Source organism: Danio rerio, chromosome 12, assembly GCF_049306965.1.
Source record: "Danio rerio strain Tuebingen ecotype United States chromosome 12, GRCz12tu, whole genome shotgun sequence".
NCBI lineage: Eukaryota > Metazoa > Chordata > Actinopteri > Cypriniformes > Danionidae > Danio > Danio rerio.
The window spans coordinates 49,430,001-49,447,500 of NC_133187.1; the positions used below are offsets into that span (position 1 = coordinate 49,430,001).

General features: G+C 40.7%; 1 protein-coding gene across 6 annotated transcripts in view; it reads left to right on the top strand.

Moving 5' to 3' along the window:
• Positions 1–17,500, top strand: part of ryr2a (ryanodine receptor 2a (cardiac)) — a 276,684-nt gene that overhangs the window by 187,963 nt on the left and 71,221 nt on the right. For all 6 annotated transcript variants that reach the window (XM_073918938.1, XM_073918939.1, XM_073918940.1 and 3 more), the window contains 13 exons: positions 390–630; positions 2,230–2,317; positions 2,762–2,854; positions 4,189–4,359; positions 4,441–4,500; positions 4,757–4,891; positions 5,369–5,481; positions 6,850–6,946; positions 7,172–7,278; positions 8,335–8,386; positions 8,896–8,940; positions 14,231–14,330; positions 14,413–14,492. In XM_073918938.1, the coding sequence (XP_073775039.1) occupies positions 390–630; positions 2,230–2,317; positions 2,762–2,854; positions 4,189–4,359; positions 4,441–4,500; positions 4,757–4,891; positions 5,369–5,481; positions 6,850–6,946; positions 7,172–7,278; positions 8,335–8,386; positions 8,896–8,940; positions 14,231–14,330; positions 14,413–14,492 (1,382 nt within the window). The remainder of the gene's footprint in view (positions 1–389; positions 631–2,229; positions 2,318–2,761; positions 2,855–4,188; positions 4,360–4,440; positions 4,501–4,756; positions 4,892–5,368; positions 5,482–6,849; positions 6,947–7,171; positions 7,279–8,334; positions 8,387–8,895; positions 8,941–14,230; positions 14,331–14,412; positions 14,493–17,500) is intronic.

A 17,500-nucleotide genomic window follows, 5' to 3' on the forward strand; every position in this document is an offset into this window, starting at 1 on the left:
GCGGTTGAATGACATTTGTCCTGGGAGCACTGTACCAATGTGGCGGCGCTATTGACGCATGCTCAGGGTCCCTATGCGATATCTAGTGTATCTATGCTGTACACGCCAGTTTTGCGAGGGAACGCAAAAACCCCAGTTATATGTTTTCATATCACTCATTTTTTTCTCCCTCCTAGTTTTTTTCTTTCTTCCACCTACCCCCCCCACCATCACGTCCCTTCCGGGTTTCCGTAGTTTAGGGCTAGTAATCAGGTAAACTAGTTAAATAATGATGTGGTTTGAAACAGCTGATTGTAATTATGACTTGGTACAAGACCAGCATCCAAAAAGGTCCAGTCCTTCAGGAGCAAGGATGGGCATGTATGTGCTGACTTCTGTGTGTTTCTCAGTGTTTTCTCAGCCCATCATCGGTAAAGCCAGATCTCAGCTGCTGAAGTCTCACTTCCTGCCGCTGATGGAGAAGCTGAAGAAGAAGGCGGCGACGGTCCTGCAGGATGAAGAGCACATGAAGGCCGAGGGCAGAGGAGAGATGTCTGAGTCTGAGCTCCTCATCCTGGACGAGTTCACCATCCTCATACGGGACCTGTACGCCTTCTACCCGCTGCTCATACGCTTCGTCGACTACAACAGGTATGCCAGAGAGACCCAGCACAGGACTATTCGTATCAGAGTCTGTCAGCTGCTGCTCACACCAATGCGTGAAGTTTCTCAAACTAATTTCGAGAGGAGCACGTGATAGGATTGACTACAGCTGATCCCTATTACTAATCACTAACTAGCCAGTCGGATCACTCGAAATTCAATATAAATATCCAGCCTAAACTTCATTCCTCATCTTCGTTTTGGAAACCCCCCCTATCCATCCCTTCTCCCTCCTCCTCAGTTTGGGCGACACGGTGGCTCGGTGGCTAGCCCTGTTGCTCCACAGCAAGGAGGTCATTGGTTCAACACTAGCTGAGCCAACCGATACTCTCTGTGCGGAGTTTGCATGTTCTCCCCGTGTTCGCGTGGGTTTTCCCCGGGTACTCCGGTTTCCTCCCACACTCAAAAACTATGCAACAAAAGTTAAAGTCAAAAGCACTTACTACAAACTAGCGCAACTAGTGATCTAATTTGGGAAGCTATCGAGAACTACCTGATCTCATATCCCTCCAAATGCTTATTGACCAGGCGGGAGCCTTGGGCTCATCTATCACCGAGCTCAGGGTTCTCTCCCAGGACAGCATGCCAAACTAGCTTAAATAGTCAAGCATTATCTAAGTGTGAACTCTTGAAATTTTATTTTAAGGGACACACAAAATCCAAACTAACCCTATTAATGTTGTTAGCTAGTTTTGTGGTGAATGATTCGTCTGTGCAGGTCATTAAGAACAAAACCTGTTTGCCCTTGTAATCTAACATTGAAGTTTTAGCTATTGGTTGTGGTTTTAACAGCACTGCGATGACAACAAATAGAAATGGTGAGGAGGAGGAGTCTGTTCGGTTGTAATAACTTTCCCCAAACCCCTTTCCCCGACTTTACTACATCCAATTAGCTCGCAGTACAAGCAAACAAGCCACGCCCACTGTTTTCTCATTTAATATTTAGTTTCTAATACAAAAACAAAGCTTGCGGTTCATGTGGACTGTAAGTTCTTTTTAATTAAGCTTGGTTTCAGTTGCGCCTAGGGCTGTGCAATATGATGATATATATCATGTGGACAAATAAACATCCCTATTATGCACATCATTTATTTTGTGGTGTCACAACACATTTTTTACAATAAAACTTTTTCATAATTTATATGAGTGCAATATTAGACAGAAACATGAATAACGTGCTTCACGGTGGCGCAGTGGGTAGCACAGTCACCTCACAGCAAGAAGGTCGCTGGTTTGCATGTTCTCCCCTTGTTGGTGTGAGTTTCCTGCGAGTGCTTCGGTTTCCCTCACAGTCCAAACACATGTGCTATAACTGATGAACTAAATTGGCTGTAGTGAATGAGTGTGTATGGATGTTTCCCAGTACTGGGTTGCAGCTGAAAGGGCATCCGCTGTGTAAAACATTTGCTGGAGTAGTTGGCGGTTCATTCCGCTGTGGCGACCCCTGATTAATAAGTGGTAATTAAGACAAAAACAACAGTCTGGATGAGGAGCATTTTTATTCTAAAACAGTATTAAAGCAGAAAAGCACTGGTGTAAACTGCACCTTGATCACATGATGCTGTTTTTCACAACTCTGTTTTTCAGAGCTAAATGGCTGAAGGAGCCGAACGCTGAGGCGGAGGAGTTATTCCGGATGGTGGCCGAAGTGTTTATATTCTGGGCTAAATCACACGTGAGTCACAAATTCATTTAAAGTCACCATTAAAAATCAGATTAAGTGTCTAAGTCAGGGGTGGCCAACCCTGTTCCTGGAGAGCCACCTTGCTGCAGATTTCAGTTGCAACCCATATCAAACACACCTGCCTGTAATTATCACGTGGTGTTCAGGTCCTAATTAATTGGTTCAGGTGTGTTTGATATAGGTTGCAACTGAAATCTGCAATAAAGTGGCTCTCCAGGAACAGGCATGGCCAGCCCTGGTCTAAGTGATAACAATTTTCTTTCTGCACTAACATCAGTTCAAGATTGTTGAAGTGTAAAAGTGATTGAGGTAGTGTTTTTCCCTGGATGTTACATGGATCAGCATTACAAACTTTATTCATTGATAATTAAGCATATTTGCATAAATGGTATAAACAAAGGCAATCTGATGTGTTTTGTATTGTTTCCCCTACAGAACTTTAAAAGAGAAGAGCAGAACTTTGTGGTTCAGAATGAAATCAACAACATGTCCTTCCTTATTACTGACACCAAATCCAAAATGTCCAAGGTACAACATCACACACACACACACACACATCACACTTTTTAGTAAACATCAACTGAAAGATGTTATGTAGTTAGTGTAATATTGTTAAATACTTGTATACAGATAATTAATGTATTATTGTTACAATTATTTGTAATGAATTATTGTTAAATGCAGAGGTGGGTAGAGTATCCAAAATCTATACTCAAGGAAAAGTAAAAGTAAGGATCTTAAAAGTTACTCGAGTAAGAGTCAAAAAGTATCTGATAAAAAAATTACTCAAGTAAATAGTTACTAGTTACTTTTCATTACGTATATATATATATATATATATATATATATATATATATATATATATATATATATATATATATATATATATATATATATATATCCAGTGAGCGGCAGTTCTGTGGGCGCAAATGCGTTTTTGATGCCAGAGGTCAGAGGAGAATGGGCAGACTGGTTCTAGCTGATAGAAAGGCAACAGTAACTCAAATAAGCACTCGTTACAACCGAGGTCTGCAGAAGAGCATCTCTGAACACACAACACGTCTAACCTTGAGGCGGATGGGCTACAGCAGCAGAAGAGCACACCGGGTGCCGCTCCTGTCAGCTAAGAACAGGAAACTGAGGCTACAATTCACACAGGCTCACCAAAACTGGACAATAGAAGATTGGAGAAACGTTGCCTGCTCTGATGAGTCTCCATTTCTGCTGACACATTCGGATGCTCGGGTCAGAATTTGACCTCAACAACATGAAAACATGGATCATCCTGCCTTGTATCAGCGGTTCAGGCTGCTGGTGGTGGTGTGATGGTGTGGGGGAGATTTTCTTGGCACACTTTGGGTTCATTAGCACCTAAAGCGCCACATGTCATAAAGCACCAATCATCTCAGACTGGTTTCTTGTACATGACAAATGAGTTCACTGTACTCAAATGGCCTCCACAGTCACCAGAGCTCAATCCAATAGAGCAGCTTTGGGATGTGGTGGAACGGGAGATTGGCGTCATGGATGTGCAGCCGACAAATCTGCAGCAACTGTGTGATGCTATCATGTCAATATGGAGCAAAATCTCTGAGGAATATTTCCAGTAGCTTGTTGAATCTCTGCCACAGGATTAAGGCAGTTCTGAAGACAAAAGTGGGTCCATCCCTGCACTGGTAAGGTGTACCTAATAAAGTGGCCGGTGAGTGTATAACAGCGTTCTAGTGGTTTTTGAATATTTTAATGAAGAAATCATACATATTGTGCCTTTAAAGAACATCAGTGTATGACAGTGTCATCATGATTGGAAACGTGCTTTTACCACAGTAATTGACGTGCCTGTGATGTGACTGTGTGTGCAGGGCGCCGTATCCGATCAGGAGAGGAAGAAGATGAAGAAACGAGGAGATCGATATTCCCTGCAGACGTCACTGATCGTCGCCGCTCTCAAGCGTTTGCTCCCTGTGGGACTTAACATCTGCGCTCCGGGAGACCAGGAGCTGATCGGATTGGCCAAGAGCCGCTTCGCACAGGTACTGCATCAACATCACCAACACATCATTAATATCATATATCAATATAGCCTGCGTGATGAGGATCCACCTGTTTTACAGAAAGACACAGAGGACGAGGTGCGAGAGATGATCCGCAACAACCTCCACCTGCAGGGAAAGGTGAGCCTTCACCATCACCATCACCATCATCAACTGTTCTTCATCCATGTGTTTGTGATTGTCCTGCGTTTCTGACCACAGCAGAGAGAAACATGTCTGGATCAGCGATCAGAAGACATTCAAGGGTCACATACGCTTGTTTTGTGTCCAGATCTCTTCATTTATTACAAAAAAGATGAATCGAATTGAATATTCTCACACCTGCTCATCTTCCTCATCATCATCATCAATGTCCGACTGTGATGTGTGTGTGCAGCTGGAGGATCCTGCAATCCGCTGGCAGATGGCGCTGTATAAAGACATGCCCAACCGCAGCGAGGACACGTCTGACCCGGCGCGGACCGTCCACAGGGTGCTGAACATCGCACATGTGCTCTTCCATCTGGATCAGGTGATTAACTGAAGTGCACTGCACTATCAATGCTTTAAAGGTCCCGTATTCTCCACTAGTCCAGAATTACCTATGCAGATTGCCCGTTTGTGATTAGCTTATCACTGTGACATTCATTAGGGCAGTTTCTGATCTATGAATAGGTGGGGGTGGGTAATATGTTAATTGGCTCATTGTTGCTTTGGGTCCAAGTATTTTGTTTCAGACATTTTTATGAAACTTAAGAATCCTGTCAAGTCAAACTTCTTTCTTTTTTTAAATGCTTCATTAAAATACTTAGTCAGACTGATGTAAAATTAACATATTCCCAGATATACATAATCAATCAAACAATCTCACAGATGATTATGATAATGATGATGATGGTGATGGTGATGGTGATGGTGATGATGTTGATGGTGATGATAGTGTGTGTGTGTGTGTGTGTGTGTGTGTGTGTATGTGTGTGTGTGTGTGTGTGTGTGTGTGTGTGTGTAGGTTGAACATCCTCAGCGCAGTAAGAAGGCTGTGTGGCACAAGCTTCTGTCCAAACAGAGGAAGAGAGCCGTGGTGGCCTGTTTCAGGATGGCGCCTCTGTATAACCTGCCCAGGTAAAGGTCCTCTCTCTCCTCTATGATCTCTGATAATCTGATTTTTAATTCTCTAATTCAAGATCATCTGATTCCTGATTATCTGATTCGTGATTATCTGGTTCCTGATTCTCACCCTGCTCTGATAATCTGATTCCTGATGATCTGATTCGTGATGATCTGATTCCTGATGATCTGATTCCTGATGATCTGATTTATGATCATCTAATTCCTGATTTTCACCCTGCTCTGATAATCTGATTCCTGATGATCTGATTCCTGATGATATGATTACTGATGATCTAATACCTGATGATCTAATTCACGATGATCTTATTCGTGATGATCTGATTCCTGAGGATCTGATTCCTGATGATCTGATTTATGATCATCTAATTCCTGATTTTCACCCTGCTCTGATAATCTGATTCCTGATGATCTGATTCCTGATGATATGATTACTGATGATCTAATACCTGATGATCTAATTCACGATGATCTTATTCGTGATGATCTGATTCCTGATGATCTGATTCCTGATGATCTGATTTATGATCATCTAATTCCCGATTTTCACCCTGCTCTGATGATCTGATTCCTGATGATCTCATTCCTGATGATATGATTCTTGATGATCTGATTCTTGATGATATGATTCCTGATGATCTGAAACCTGATGATCTGAAACCTGATGATCAGATTCCTGGTGATCTGATTCTTGATGATATGATTTCTGATGATCTGATTCCTGATGATCTGAAACCTGATTATCTAATTCCTGATGATCTGATTTCTGATGATATGAATCATGATGATATGAATCCTGATGATCTGATTCCTGATGATCTGATTGCTGATGATCTGATTTATGATCATCTAATTCCCAATGTTTACCCTGCTCTGATGATCTGATTCCTGATTATGTGATTCTGTCCTGATTATCCGATTTCTTATTCTTATCATATCCTGATGATCTGATAATTTGGTTCCTGATGATCTGATTACCGATTCTCACCTGTCCTCATTGCTGATTATCTGATTCTTAATTCTTATCTTCTCCTGGCGATTTGATTCCTGCATCTCACCCTGCTCTGATAATCTGATTCCTGATGATCTGATTCCTGATGATCTGATTCCTGATGATATGATTCCTGATGATCTGATTCGTGATGATCTGATTCCTGATGATATGATTCCTGATGATCTGATTCCTGATGATCTGATTCCTGATGATATGATTCCTGGTGATCTGATTCTTGATGATATGATTCCTGATGATCTGATTTCTGATGATCTGATTTATGATCATCTAATTCCCGATTTTTACCCTGCTCTGATAATCTGATTCCTGATGATCTGATCCCTGATTCTCATTCTGCTCTCTTTCAGGCACAGGGCAGTGAATTTGTTCCTGCAGGGTTATGAGAAGTCCTGGATTGAGACCGAAGAGCATTACTTCGAGGACAAGCTGATTGAGGATTTAGCGGTAAGTATTTCTCTCATGCAGCACATTTTTTACGCATTGTATATGAATATAAACATTGTTGCTTCACAGTGTGTTAAAATACAACAGAATCAGTGATGCAAACTTTATCAAATATGAGACATATTGTGTTTTTGCTATTAAGCTGCTCTAAGATCACAACTGTGTGTTTTTTTAATATCGAGTTTATTATATTGTTAATTCAGCTGCTATTGTTTGGTGTTTCAGAAACCAGGTGTAGAGGAGCCACCAGAAGAGGATGAGATGACCAAAAACATTGACCCGTTACACCAGCTCATTCAGCTGTTCAGCCGGACCGCACTGACCGAGAAATGGTGGCTTGTTTTCCTCTTATGTACATCTCTTGGTTAAAGTCGCCATGAAACACAAGTTAAGATCGTCCTTTTTTCCACTATCGTGATTGGACCCAAATGTATTGTCGAAATACAGGCATTGCGAACAAAATAAACAACCCAGGCTCATTCTGAAAACGTAGTCCCATGGACGTTTCTGGAGACTGCAAAATACAGCCCGGGAGGAACGTATGGCTGCATTTAATTTTTTTAAGTGAATGCTACGGGGCGGTATCACACCGTTCCCTTTCGCGCTTACCGGGTGACCGCTTACCTCCGTGTGAAGGGTTTTCCCGCTGCAACCAGTTTATCCAGTCAGCTCAGCTGGTCGTACAGTCAATCATTCAGTCAGTCAGACAGCTGCCTCTCGTAGGTGAACAGTGCGGGCGCGAACGGCACTTGCGAAAGACAGATAAGATATGAAAAAGCGCACACAGCGGCCTCTCGCGGGTTAGTGAAAACAAAGACTGCAAAAATATGTACATCCCAGGACGCATTTCGCAGCCTCCAGAAACGTCAACGGAACTACATTTTCAGAATGAGCCTGGGTTGAAAATAAAGGAAGATTGAAGAATGAAAAAATTCAGAGAAGAAATGACACACACCCTTATAGCCCTGCCCTAAAGGACTGATAACTCTGCCCTAATAGACGACTAGTCGTTCTGACCTAAATTACTGATAGTCCCGCCCTAAAGCACTGATAGCTCGGCCCTAAAAGACTGATTGCCCCACCCTAAATGACTGATAGCCCCGCCCCTAAAAGACTGATAGCTCTGTGCTAAATGACTAATAGCTAGGCCTTAAGGACTGATAGCCCTGCTTTAAAAGACTGATAGCTCCGACCTAAGACCGATAGCTCCGCCCTAAATGAATGTATAGCCCCGCCCCCTAAAAGAGATACGTCATTTATAACAAGAACTACTGAATACATACAAATGAGAAAGGTAAATTTTGATTTCATGGCGACTTTAATATAACTGCTCCAAATCACAGTGATTTCATTCAGACTTTCTCTAAGCTGCTCTTGTTGTGTTGTAGTAAACTAGAGGAGGATCATCTCTACATGGCTTACGCTGATATCATGGCCAAAGTAAGACCCCTTTATAATGTTTGATTATAATATTGGCTTTTCTTTAAGATTACAATCTGATATACAGTGGAAGACATAATGATTAGCCCTCTTGTGAATGAGTTTTTTCCCCCACATATTTCCCAAGTGCTTTTTAACGGAGCTAAGGTCCTCAAAAAAAGTTTCCTATTATAATTTTCTTCTGGAGAAAGTGATGTTTCTTTCAGTTGACTGGAATAAAAAAACTGCTACGATCATTACATTGGCATACCCCTATTGCGTAATGACTTGCCTAGTTAAACTTACTAACCAAGCCTTTAAATTGCATTTTAAACTGATTACTAGTATTTTGCAAAACAAGTAATAAAATAGCATGCCCTGTCATCAATGTAAAGACAGATGTTATCAGTTATCAAAACTGAAAATGTTGTAAAAAGCACTTGAGAAATGTTTGTAACCGAATAAAACAATTTGCAGTAGAGTGAAAATGTTTGTCTTTAACTGTAAAAGTTCTGTTTGACTAATCACAGAGCTGCCATGATGAAGAGGAAGAGGACGAGGTGAAGAGTTTTGAGGTACGTGACACACTTTCAAAGCTGCTCCTCCTTAAACAAACCCTTTGAGTTGCTTTTCCTTTGCAGCTTTGAAGAGCATGGATAAATGTGTGCGCCTCATGTGTTCATGCGTGATCGTCTTGATCTCACTCCACTCATGTAGATCAATGCTCTGCTGCTCTCATCCTGTCTGCTTTTTGAGCTCAAGACCTCAAGACCTGCAAACCACCTTAGTCTGATTTAAACTGCAATGTAGATTTTCATCTGAGCTGGTTTTGCACATGCACGCTTTAAAAAAAGCCAACTGCTGTGTTCACACCAGACGCGGCACACGCAAATAAATCACGCTATTCGTGTGTAAATAGACTGAACATTTTGAGTTTACTCGCGTCATTTGCACTTCATATTCACTTCACAAAAGACTCTGATTCACCTCATGGGTCTGCGGTGACTCTTGCTAAATGGCTAACATGGATTTTATAGATAGAGTAGCTGTGTTTATGCGCTTTAGGAAGGCTGAAAAACAGTGTAGATTTGTTTGGCGCCATGTCTAGTTCACTAGATCCTTTCAAAGGTGCATCCAGCAACTGCAGGCGCAACGTCATAGTCACACCCTTACAAGTGCAAGCTTCTGATTGGTTAACGAAGCGCAAATGTCCGCTAAATTAAATTTTTTCGCATCACTCGCACCGCCTCATTCGTGCCTAACACTTCGCTTCGTCTTCGTCTGGTGTGAACGCATCCTAAGAACGTCTGTCAGTCTCAAGCGCATTATAAATGATGTCACACAACTGAAAGAAAAAGTGCTGCTGAAAACACCTGTTATCTTTAGTCTCCTTTAAACTGGTCCTCTTGAACCCTGAAGCGGGTCACACACCAGATGCGCTGCGGCATGCCATCATGGCGCGCACAAGAGAGTTGAAAGTATTGCACACCAGACACACACATTCGCACGTTAAATTGTAAATGAAACTATTCGGATGGTGCTTTTTTGAAAAGTGTCATGACATGAGTCGTGACTGGGCACCACGGACAGCCACCGACTTGCGGAGCCGGTGTGCGTACCCTGATTGAAATCAAATCTGAAGACTAACTCATCCTCCATAGACTGCAAGAGTCTCAACAGGTTTGTTTTTACCACACAAAAGAGTCCGCTTGTTAAGTGGTGACGTATGTATACCGTTTCCGGGTCCAAGCCGGCGGTCATTTGATTGGAAAAATCATTTGTTTATGATCACGTTTTATTCCTATCACACATTAAAGTTAATTATATATAAAGTCATAGTGTACACAACAATCTCTGGGCTTGCTGCATAACAAATACCAAAAATTGTAACAATTTATAAAAAAATAAATCCCTTTCTGGCCATCGGATATTAGGCATGGACATATATATCGTGATCGTGATTTTGAAAGTATTAAATCGCTTTGTAAACGTTTATTATTACCATTATATAAGTCTCCCCATTCAGTTAAATAGAGCGATTGGACCCGGAAGCCGCTCCGCGTGACGTCACACTTAACAAGCGGGTTCTTGCATCTTCATATGATTAGAGTTGAACCTTAAAAGTCACATGGAGTGTTTTGACGATGTTAGAGAGGTCTCTTTCTGGACTTTTCGGGACCCTTGCTGTCTATGGAGAATGAGAGAGCTCTCAGATTTCATCTACAATTTCTTAATTTGTGTTCTGAAGATGAATGAAGGTCTCAGGGGTTTGGTATGAAACAACAATAATTAATAACAAGGTTTTCTCATCCTTATGTTAACTCATCCTTGGAGTGTCAAACTAAAGCTACGGTAACACTGGGCTTTTCCTCAAATAGACTTCCATTCATACGCACGCGAATGTGTCAGACCTGCGAAATCGCATCACTTCCCTGCTGAAAAATCCAGCTTAAACCAGCCTAGGCTGGTTGGCTGGTTTTAGCTGGTTGACCAGCCTGGTTTTAGAGGGGTTTTGGCCACTTCCAGGCTGGTTTCCAGCCATTTCCAGCCTGGTCTTAACTGGTCAGGCTGGAAAATGACCAACCAAATCCAGCTAAAACCATCTTGACGAGCCTGGTTTAAGCTGGACATGGTTTTGGCTGGACTCCCAGCTTGGCTAGGCTGTTCAAGCTGGTTTTAGCTGGTCATCTCCCAACCTGACCAGCTAAGACCAGGCTGGAAATGGCTGGAAACAAGCCTGGAAGTGGCCAAAACCCCTCTAAAACCAGCCTGGTCAACCAGCTAAAACCAGCCAACCAGCCTAGGCCGGTTTAAGTTGTTTTTTTCAGCAGGTTTGACTGCGTGAGACCAACCGAAGATTAAAACGTGACCTCTCTGGACAGAAATTTTAAACATGGAGCCAATCGCTCACATTTTTAAAGCCTAATCATCTTGTGTATTCCCGCCCATTTTTGCAGCACTGCACGACAAAATTTCACACACAAACTCTAGTGTGACCGCAGCTTTAGTTCCTGTAGGGCAGCAGCTCTGCAGTTTAATTCCAAACCTAATTAAACACACCTGATCGTGCTAATCGAGTCCTTCAGGCTTGCTTGAAACCTACAGGCAAGTGTGTTGAAGCAGGGTTGGAACTAAACTGTGTGGGGCTGAGTTTGCCCCCCTGCTTTAAGACAAGATTGGTGACGCCATTCTCAATATGAAAGTGGTTTATTTTGTCTTGAGCACTGACTAGCATGGCTGGCATCAACACGCTGCTCTGGAAGTTTCTGTTCTCCCGCGTCACTCTTCTGTTCCAGTTAGTTCAAACTCACACTCTCACAAGGCACAGTATGAAATGACCACATTTTGTTTCCGCAGCGTGATATTATGAAAGATTTAAGCATCAAAATATCCAGCAAAGAAGAGCAGTCTCTGGTAACCGGCGCCGAATGCTCCTCGTTCAGCTTTTCCTGACTTCCCATTTTGTTGAAGACTCTTTATTTCCCTCAGCGTGGTTGTGTATTTGGCATATTTTGCAGCATGTTGCAGCAGATGCACCGCAGCAGCTGCTTCCTGTGTTGTCATGTCATGTTGGTGATGATGATGATGATGATGCTGCTTTACCCATGATGCTTGATTCTCCTCTGCGCTGGCTTACAGTGACCATGTCCCATAGCGAGCAGGTTATTAATGATGAGGATTGGTCTGAAACATGCATCATGTGTTCAAATATAGAGCGAGTTTAGTCGTCATTTTATCATCATGTAATTGGGGAATTTATGAATGTTTATGAAAGATCCTACAGAAATATCTGATCAGGTCAGAGCTCATAGAGTTGATGTGGAAAATATGGTATAGCTGCAAAAGCTTTAGGAGTTTATGATGTGAATCTTTTATTTGACAGTACACTGCCTGACAGAAGTCTTGTTGTGGATCTCAGTTGTAAGAGCAACACATAATAACTTGACTTCTAGTTCACCTGGAAAAGTGTCAGACGGGGGATTTTTCCCATGATTTTCTGTTGATCTGCATCCCAATCATCACCAATACTGCAGAAGACCTACTGGAACCAGTATGGAGCCAAGATTGTCACAGAAATCAGTCAAGTTTGGTGAAGGAGAAATCATGGTTTGGGGTTCATTCAGTATGTGGGTGTGTGAGAGATCTGCAGAGTGGATGATCAACATCAACAGCCTGAGGTATCAAGACATCTGTGCTGCCCGTTACATTACAAACCACAGGAGAGGGACAATTCTCCAGCAGGATAGCGCTCCTGCTCATACTTCAGCCTCCACATCAAAGCTCCTGAAAGCAAAGAAGGTCAAGCTGCTCCAGGATTGGCCAGCCCAGTCACCAGACATGAACATGATTGAGCATATCTAGGATAAGATGAAGAAGAAGGCGTTGAAGATAAACACAAAGAGTCTTGATGAACTCTGGGAGTCCTGCTAAACGCTTTCTTCTTCATTCCAGATGACTTTATTAATCAGTGATGTGAGTCATGTCAGAGATGTATGGATGCAGTCCTCTAAGCTCATGATGGAGTCAGACACAATATTCATTCTGTCTCCACTGCAGCAGGACTTTATATTCTATACTGGACATTATTTCTGTTCAGTGATGACACTTTAGTCTAAGCAGAGTCAGATCTTACTGTCCTAATGACATCATTCAACATCAAGACATGATCATATTTTATTGTGCTCAAATAAGCGTCATCTAGAGCAGGAGTTCTCAATCTTTTTCATATCGAGGTCCACCTCCGAAAATGTTTTAAAGGGCCAAACTGATTGTTTAGGGAAAATGCTTATTTTTAAGCTTAATTTATTAGCGAAATAATAATTTTGCCTTCTGTTATTCTCTTATTTTTGTACATCATTTTATATAAAAAAAAATGAAACATTGTGCATGTTTATATGTGTATGTCTTTTTTATATCATATAAAATATATTAATATGTACTTATTTATTTTTACAGTTCACTACTGAAACACCACCGAGTCACACTAGATCCTACTGTACGGACACACGTCCGTTATAAAACAAACGCAGGACTTTAGTTTGGACAACCAGGTGGATGTTTTAAAGCGTTCACACGGAGAGAGCACTCATAGTGTGTGAATCAACGGACTTGTGTGACTCTGATACAGTACGAGTCGCAGACGTGAGGCACATGCGAGCTGGTTATTATAATCATCGTTACCTTTACATTTGAGTCTGAATTAGCCTGTTCAATCACAGAAAGCTTTTTGATTGTTTTTAGTAATGTTTAATTTGTTTAGCATGTCTGCTGATGCTTATTGTAAGGCGAACTTGGGTGTCTAGAAAGGCGCCATTTGCAAATAAAATGAATTATTATTATTATTATTATTATTATTATTATAAAGCGGGAAATGCCATTACTGCTATAATTTTAATATGACATATTTAAAAATCAAATAAAATAAATATAATTATATAATAATTAATTAATTAATTAATGATTATATAATATTATAATAAAATATTAAATCACCATAATATTATTATATAATATTTAAGTTAATTTTAAGCTGTCTCGCAGCCCACCGGTTGAGAATCCCTGATCTAGAGGCCTTTCATATAAGCCACTTCTGATACCAAATGATCAACTAGAAGTCAACTTATTATTTGCTGTTCCTAAACCCTGGATAGGCATCAAGACTTTCGTCAGGTAGTGTATATGATTTGACTTTATCTGGACTGATATCAGAGCAGCTTCCACTGTGGCTTTGGGAATATGGATGTTTACCCTCTGGAAACACAAGGATCTTGTGTTTTGACACATTTGTGGTTGTCTGTGTGCACACATGCGGTGTGAGGAGATCCCAGCATCAGTTCTGCAATGATCCTCCTGTCTGTGCTACAGGAGAAGGAGATGGAGAAGCAGAAGCTGCTGTATCAGCAGGCCAGACTTCACGACCGCGGAGCTGCTGAGATGGTGCTGCAGACCATCAGCGCCAGCAAAGGTTAGAAACAGCCCAACACACACTGAGCTGATGCATGTGGCTGATGATGACACGGGACTGATGATGGAGTGTGTTTGTGCAGGAGAGATGGGGCCGATGGTGGCCTCCACGCTGAAGCTAGGAATCGCCATCCTCAACGGGGGAAACTCAACCGTTCAGCAGGTCAGCGTAACAGCAGCACTGCAAAGTACACTGCATGAAGGGCTTTTCTTGCTTAGATATTTTGTCTTGTTCGTAGTCTAAATATCTAAAATTTCTTATAACAAGAGAAATTTTCTAGACAAGCAAAACATATTGCTTTTATTTGAGAAATAATATGAAAATATTAAGTGAGTTTATCCTTAAAACAAGCTAAATAATCTGCCAATGGGGTATGCAAATTAATCTCGTTTTTTCTTTTGACGTGAGATTATTTTGCTTACCCCATTGGCAGATTATCTGGCTTGTTTTATGGAAAAACCCACTTAATATTGGCATATTATTTCTTAAAACAAGACAATGAGCTCTATTTTGACGTTCCATGCGCAGAGCGATAAACGCAGGGCGCAAACGCTTTCAGGGCGTGTCAGAACACATTTTTGCTAATTTAAGGACGGGAAAATCCGCTTTGCGCCATGCTGCTAAAAGGGTTGAGTTTATTTTCTTACTGAGTTATAGGTGTGTTTTGAGAATAAACCAATTATAATCTCATCTCCCATCCCCTTTAAGAGTCAGCTGCGTCTCGCCATAAGTGCATTCGCTATTTACAGGACGCAAAGTAAGTCTAAGTGGAAAAAATGAGCATTTCACAAGCAAACAGTTAACAGAAAACAGTTTAACAGAGCATCTACTGCGTGAGAATGAGAGATAGTGGATCACTTTCACTTTCGCTCTTGGATAGGGAAACCTTTACACACAGACATCAATTAGCCTATAAATAATTAATTGCGTTTGTTAAGCGCAAATATTCATTTCAAAACTATTTCTAAATTCAGTTCTAATTTGCAGCAAATGAATAAATGAACAATAATAATGAAGTGTGCTCAAAAACCTGAGTTATATCCTAAAACACATGCTGTGCCCCATATGGTCTAAAACCTGCAGGTGGACAAATCTAAGCTTGTTTTTAATAAAACAAATATAAATATGGATATAATAAATAATACTGATAATAATAATAACATTATACAAAAGCTAATTGTTATGAATGAACTGAAAAAGCCTCCCGAGATGAAGAAGACATAAAAGCAGTGATTTTTCATATTTATGTAGGCTAGAAAATAATATGTTTTGTAATATTTTAATCCTTTATATTTATATTCTATATATATTCTTATTATATCCTATATATATCCTTAATATTTACATTTTTTCATATGTAAAGATATTTGCCTATTGCTCTCTTGTGTGTATTAAGCAGTGTGTAAGCGAGGAGCAACTCTGCGCTGGAGTTTAGACCGGGTTTGTTTTGGTCTATTGAAAAATCTATTATAGATTCCCAAAATAGCAATGCACCAGCGGTCCGCCTCAGAGCGCCTTCCTTTTTAAACCAGAACACCTATGAGCGCACATATGAGCGCTAATGCATTTGCTATTTAAACAGCGTAGCGCAACGCCTCAAAACCACTCTTGCGCCAAGCTGAAGCTACCAAACAAGTATTGTGCCGCGCCTTGCGCCACACTGCGCCGGGTGTATGATAGGGCCCAATATGTTTTGCTAGTCTAGAAAATTCTTCTTGATTTAGGAGTTTTTAGATATTTGGACTAGATACAAGACAAAAATCTAAGCAAGAAAAGTATTTTTTGCAGTGTATGCTTTCTTACTTTGATTTTTTTGGCTTGTTTCTAGTTCAAATATTTAAAAACTGTTAAATCAAGAAGCATTCACTAAACAAACAAAAAATATTGTAATCTTTTGACATAAGATTATTTAGCTCACACCATTGTCAGATTATTTTGCTTATTTTGAGAAAAATCTTAATTTTGACATTTTTCTTTTTAAAAAACTCAATATTTTTTGTTTGTCTAGAAAATGCATTTTGCTTTAAGAATTTTTAGATATTTGGACTAGAAACAAGACTACAAATCGAAGTAAGAAAAGCTTTTTTGCTTCTTTTTTTCTGGCATTCAGCTTTTTCCCCTTGTAAAGTGTTAAAACATTCATTTTCTTTTCGGCTTAGTCCCTTTATTAATCCGGGGTCGCCACAGCAGAATGAACCGCCAGCTTATCCAGCATGTTTTTACTCAGCGAATGCCCTTCCAGCTGCAACCCATCTCTGGGAAACATCCACACACACTCATTCACACTCATACACTACGGACAATTTAGCCTACCCAATTCACCTGAACCGCATGTCTTTGGACTGTGGGGGAAACCGGAGCACCCAGAGGAAACCCACGCCAACACGAGGAGAACATGCAAACTCCACACAGAAATGATGACTGAGCGTACTTTTTTTAATGCGCATCGTGATTTTGCAAAATATGATGCGTTCCTGGATTAACATCTTTGTTGATCCTTGAAGATCATTCTTGTTTGAAAATGTAACCCATACCTGTTCCCTACCCCTAAACCCAACCATAACTGTAAATTATTCCCAAAATCAGAGAGGAATAGTATTTGGATAACAATCATGTAGATGTGCATAAACCAACTGACCCAGCCGAGGCTCGAACCAGCAACCTTCTTGCTGTGGGGCGACAGCACTACCTACTCCACCACTGTGTCGCCAGTGTTAAAACAGCTTTCCATTTTTAATGTATACAAGTTTCATCATGTTTAAAGGGTTAGTTCACTCAACAATGTGATCATTTCAGCATCAACTTTACATTCACTTCACACTGAAGAGATAGAAAAACGCAGTCCTGTCCAGCTGATAGCGCTAATGCACCAAAAACCACCTCATAAAATAATGATTATGCAGTCACGCCAGGATTTTACAAAAAAATCCAGAATTTTTGCAAATAAAATGACTGATTTTGTGCTGAGTTTTTATACATTTTGTGGCATTTTTTATTGTTTTAGTGTGAAAATATACACAAATTTACAAATCTTTTTCTGACCTTGACAACCGTTGACCTCTGTAATTGATATAAAAAAACTCATTAGAAAAAAAAATCATAAGAATTCCCCCTTAAAGCCTGCTGTAAATATTTGAAAATAACACCAAATGTTTGAATATAAATGCTAA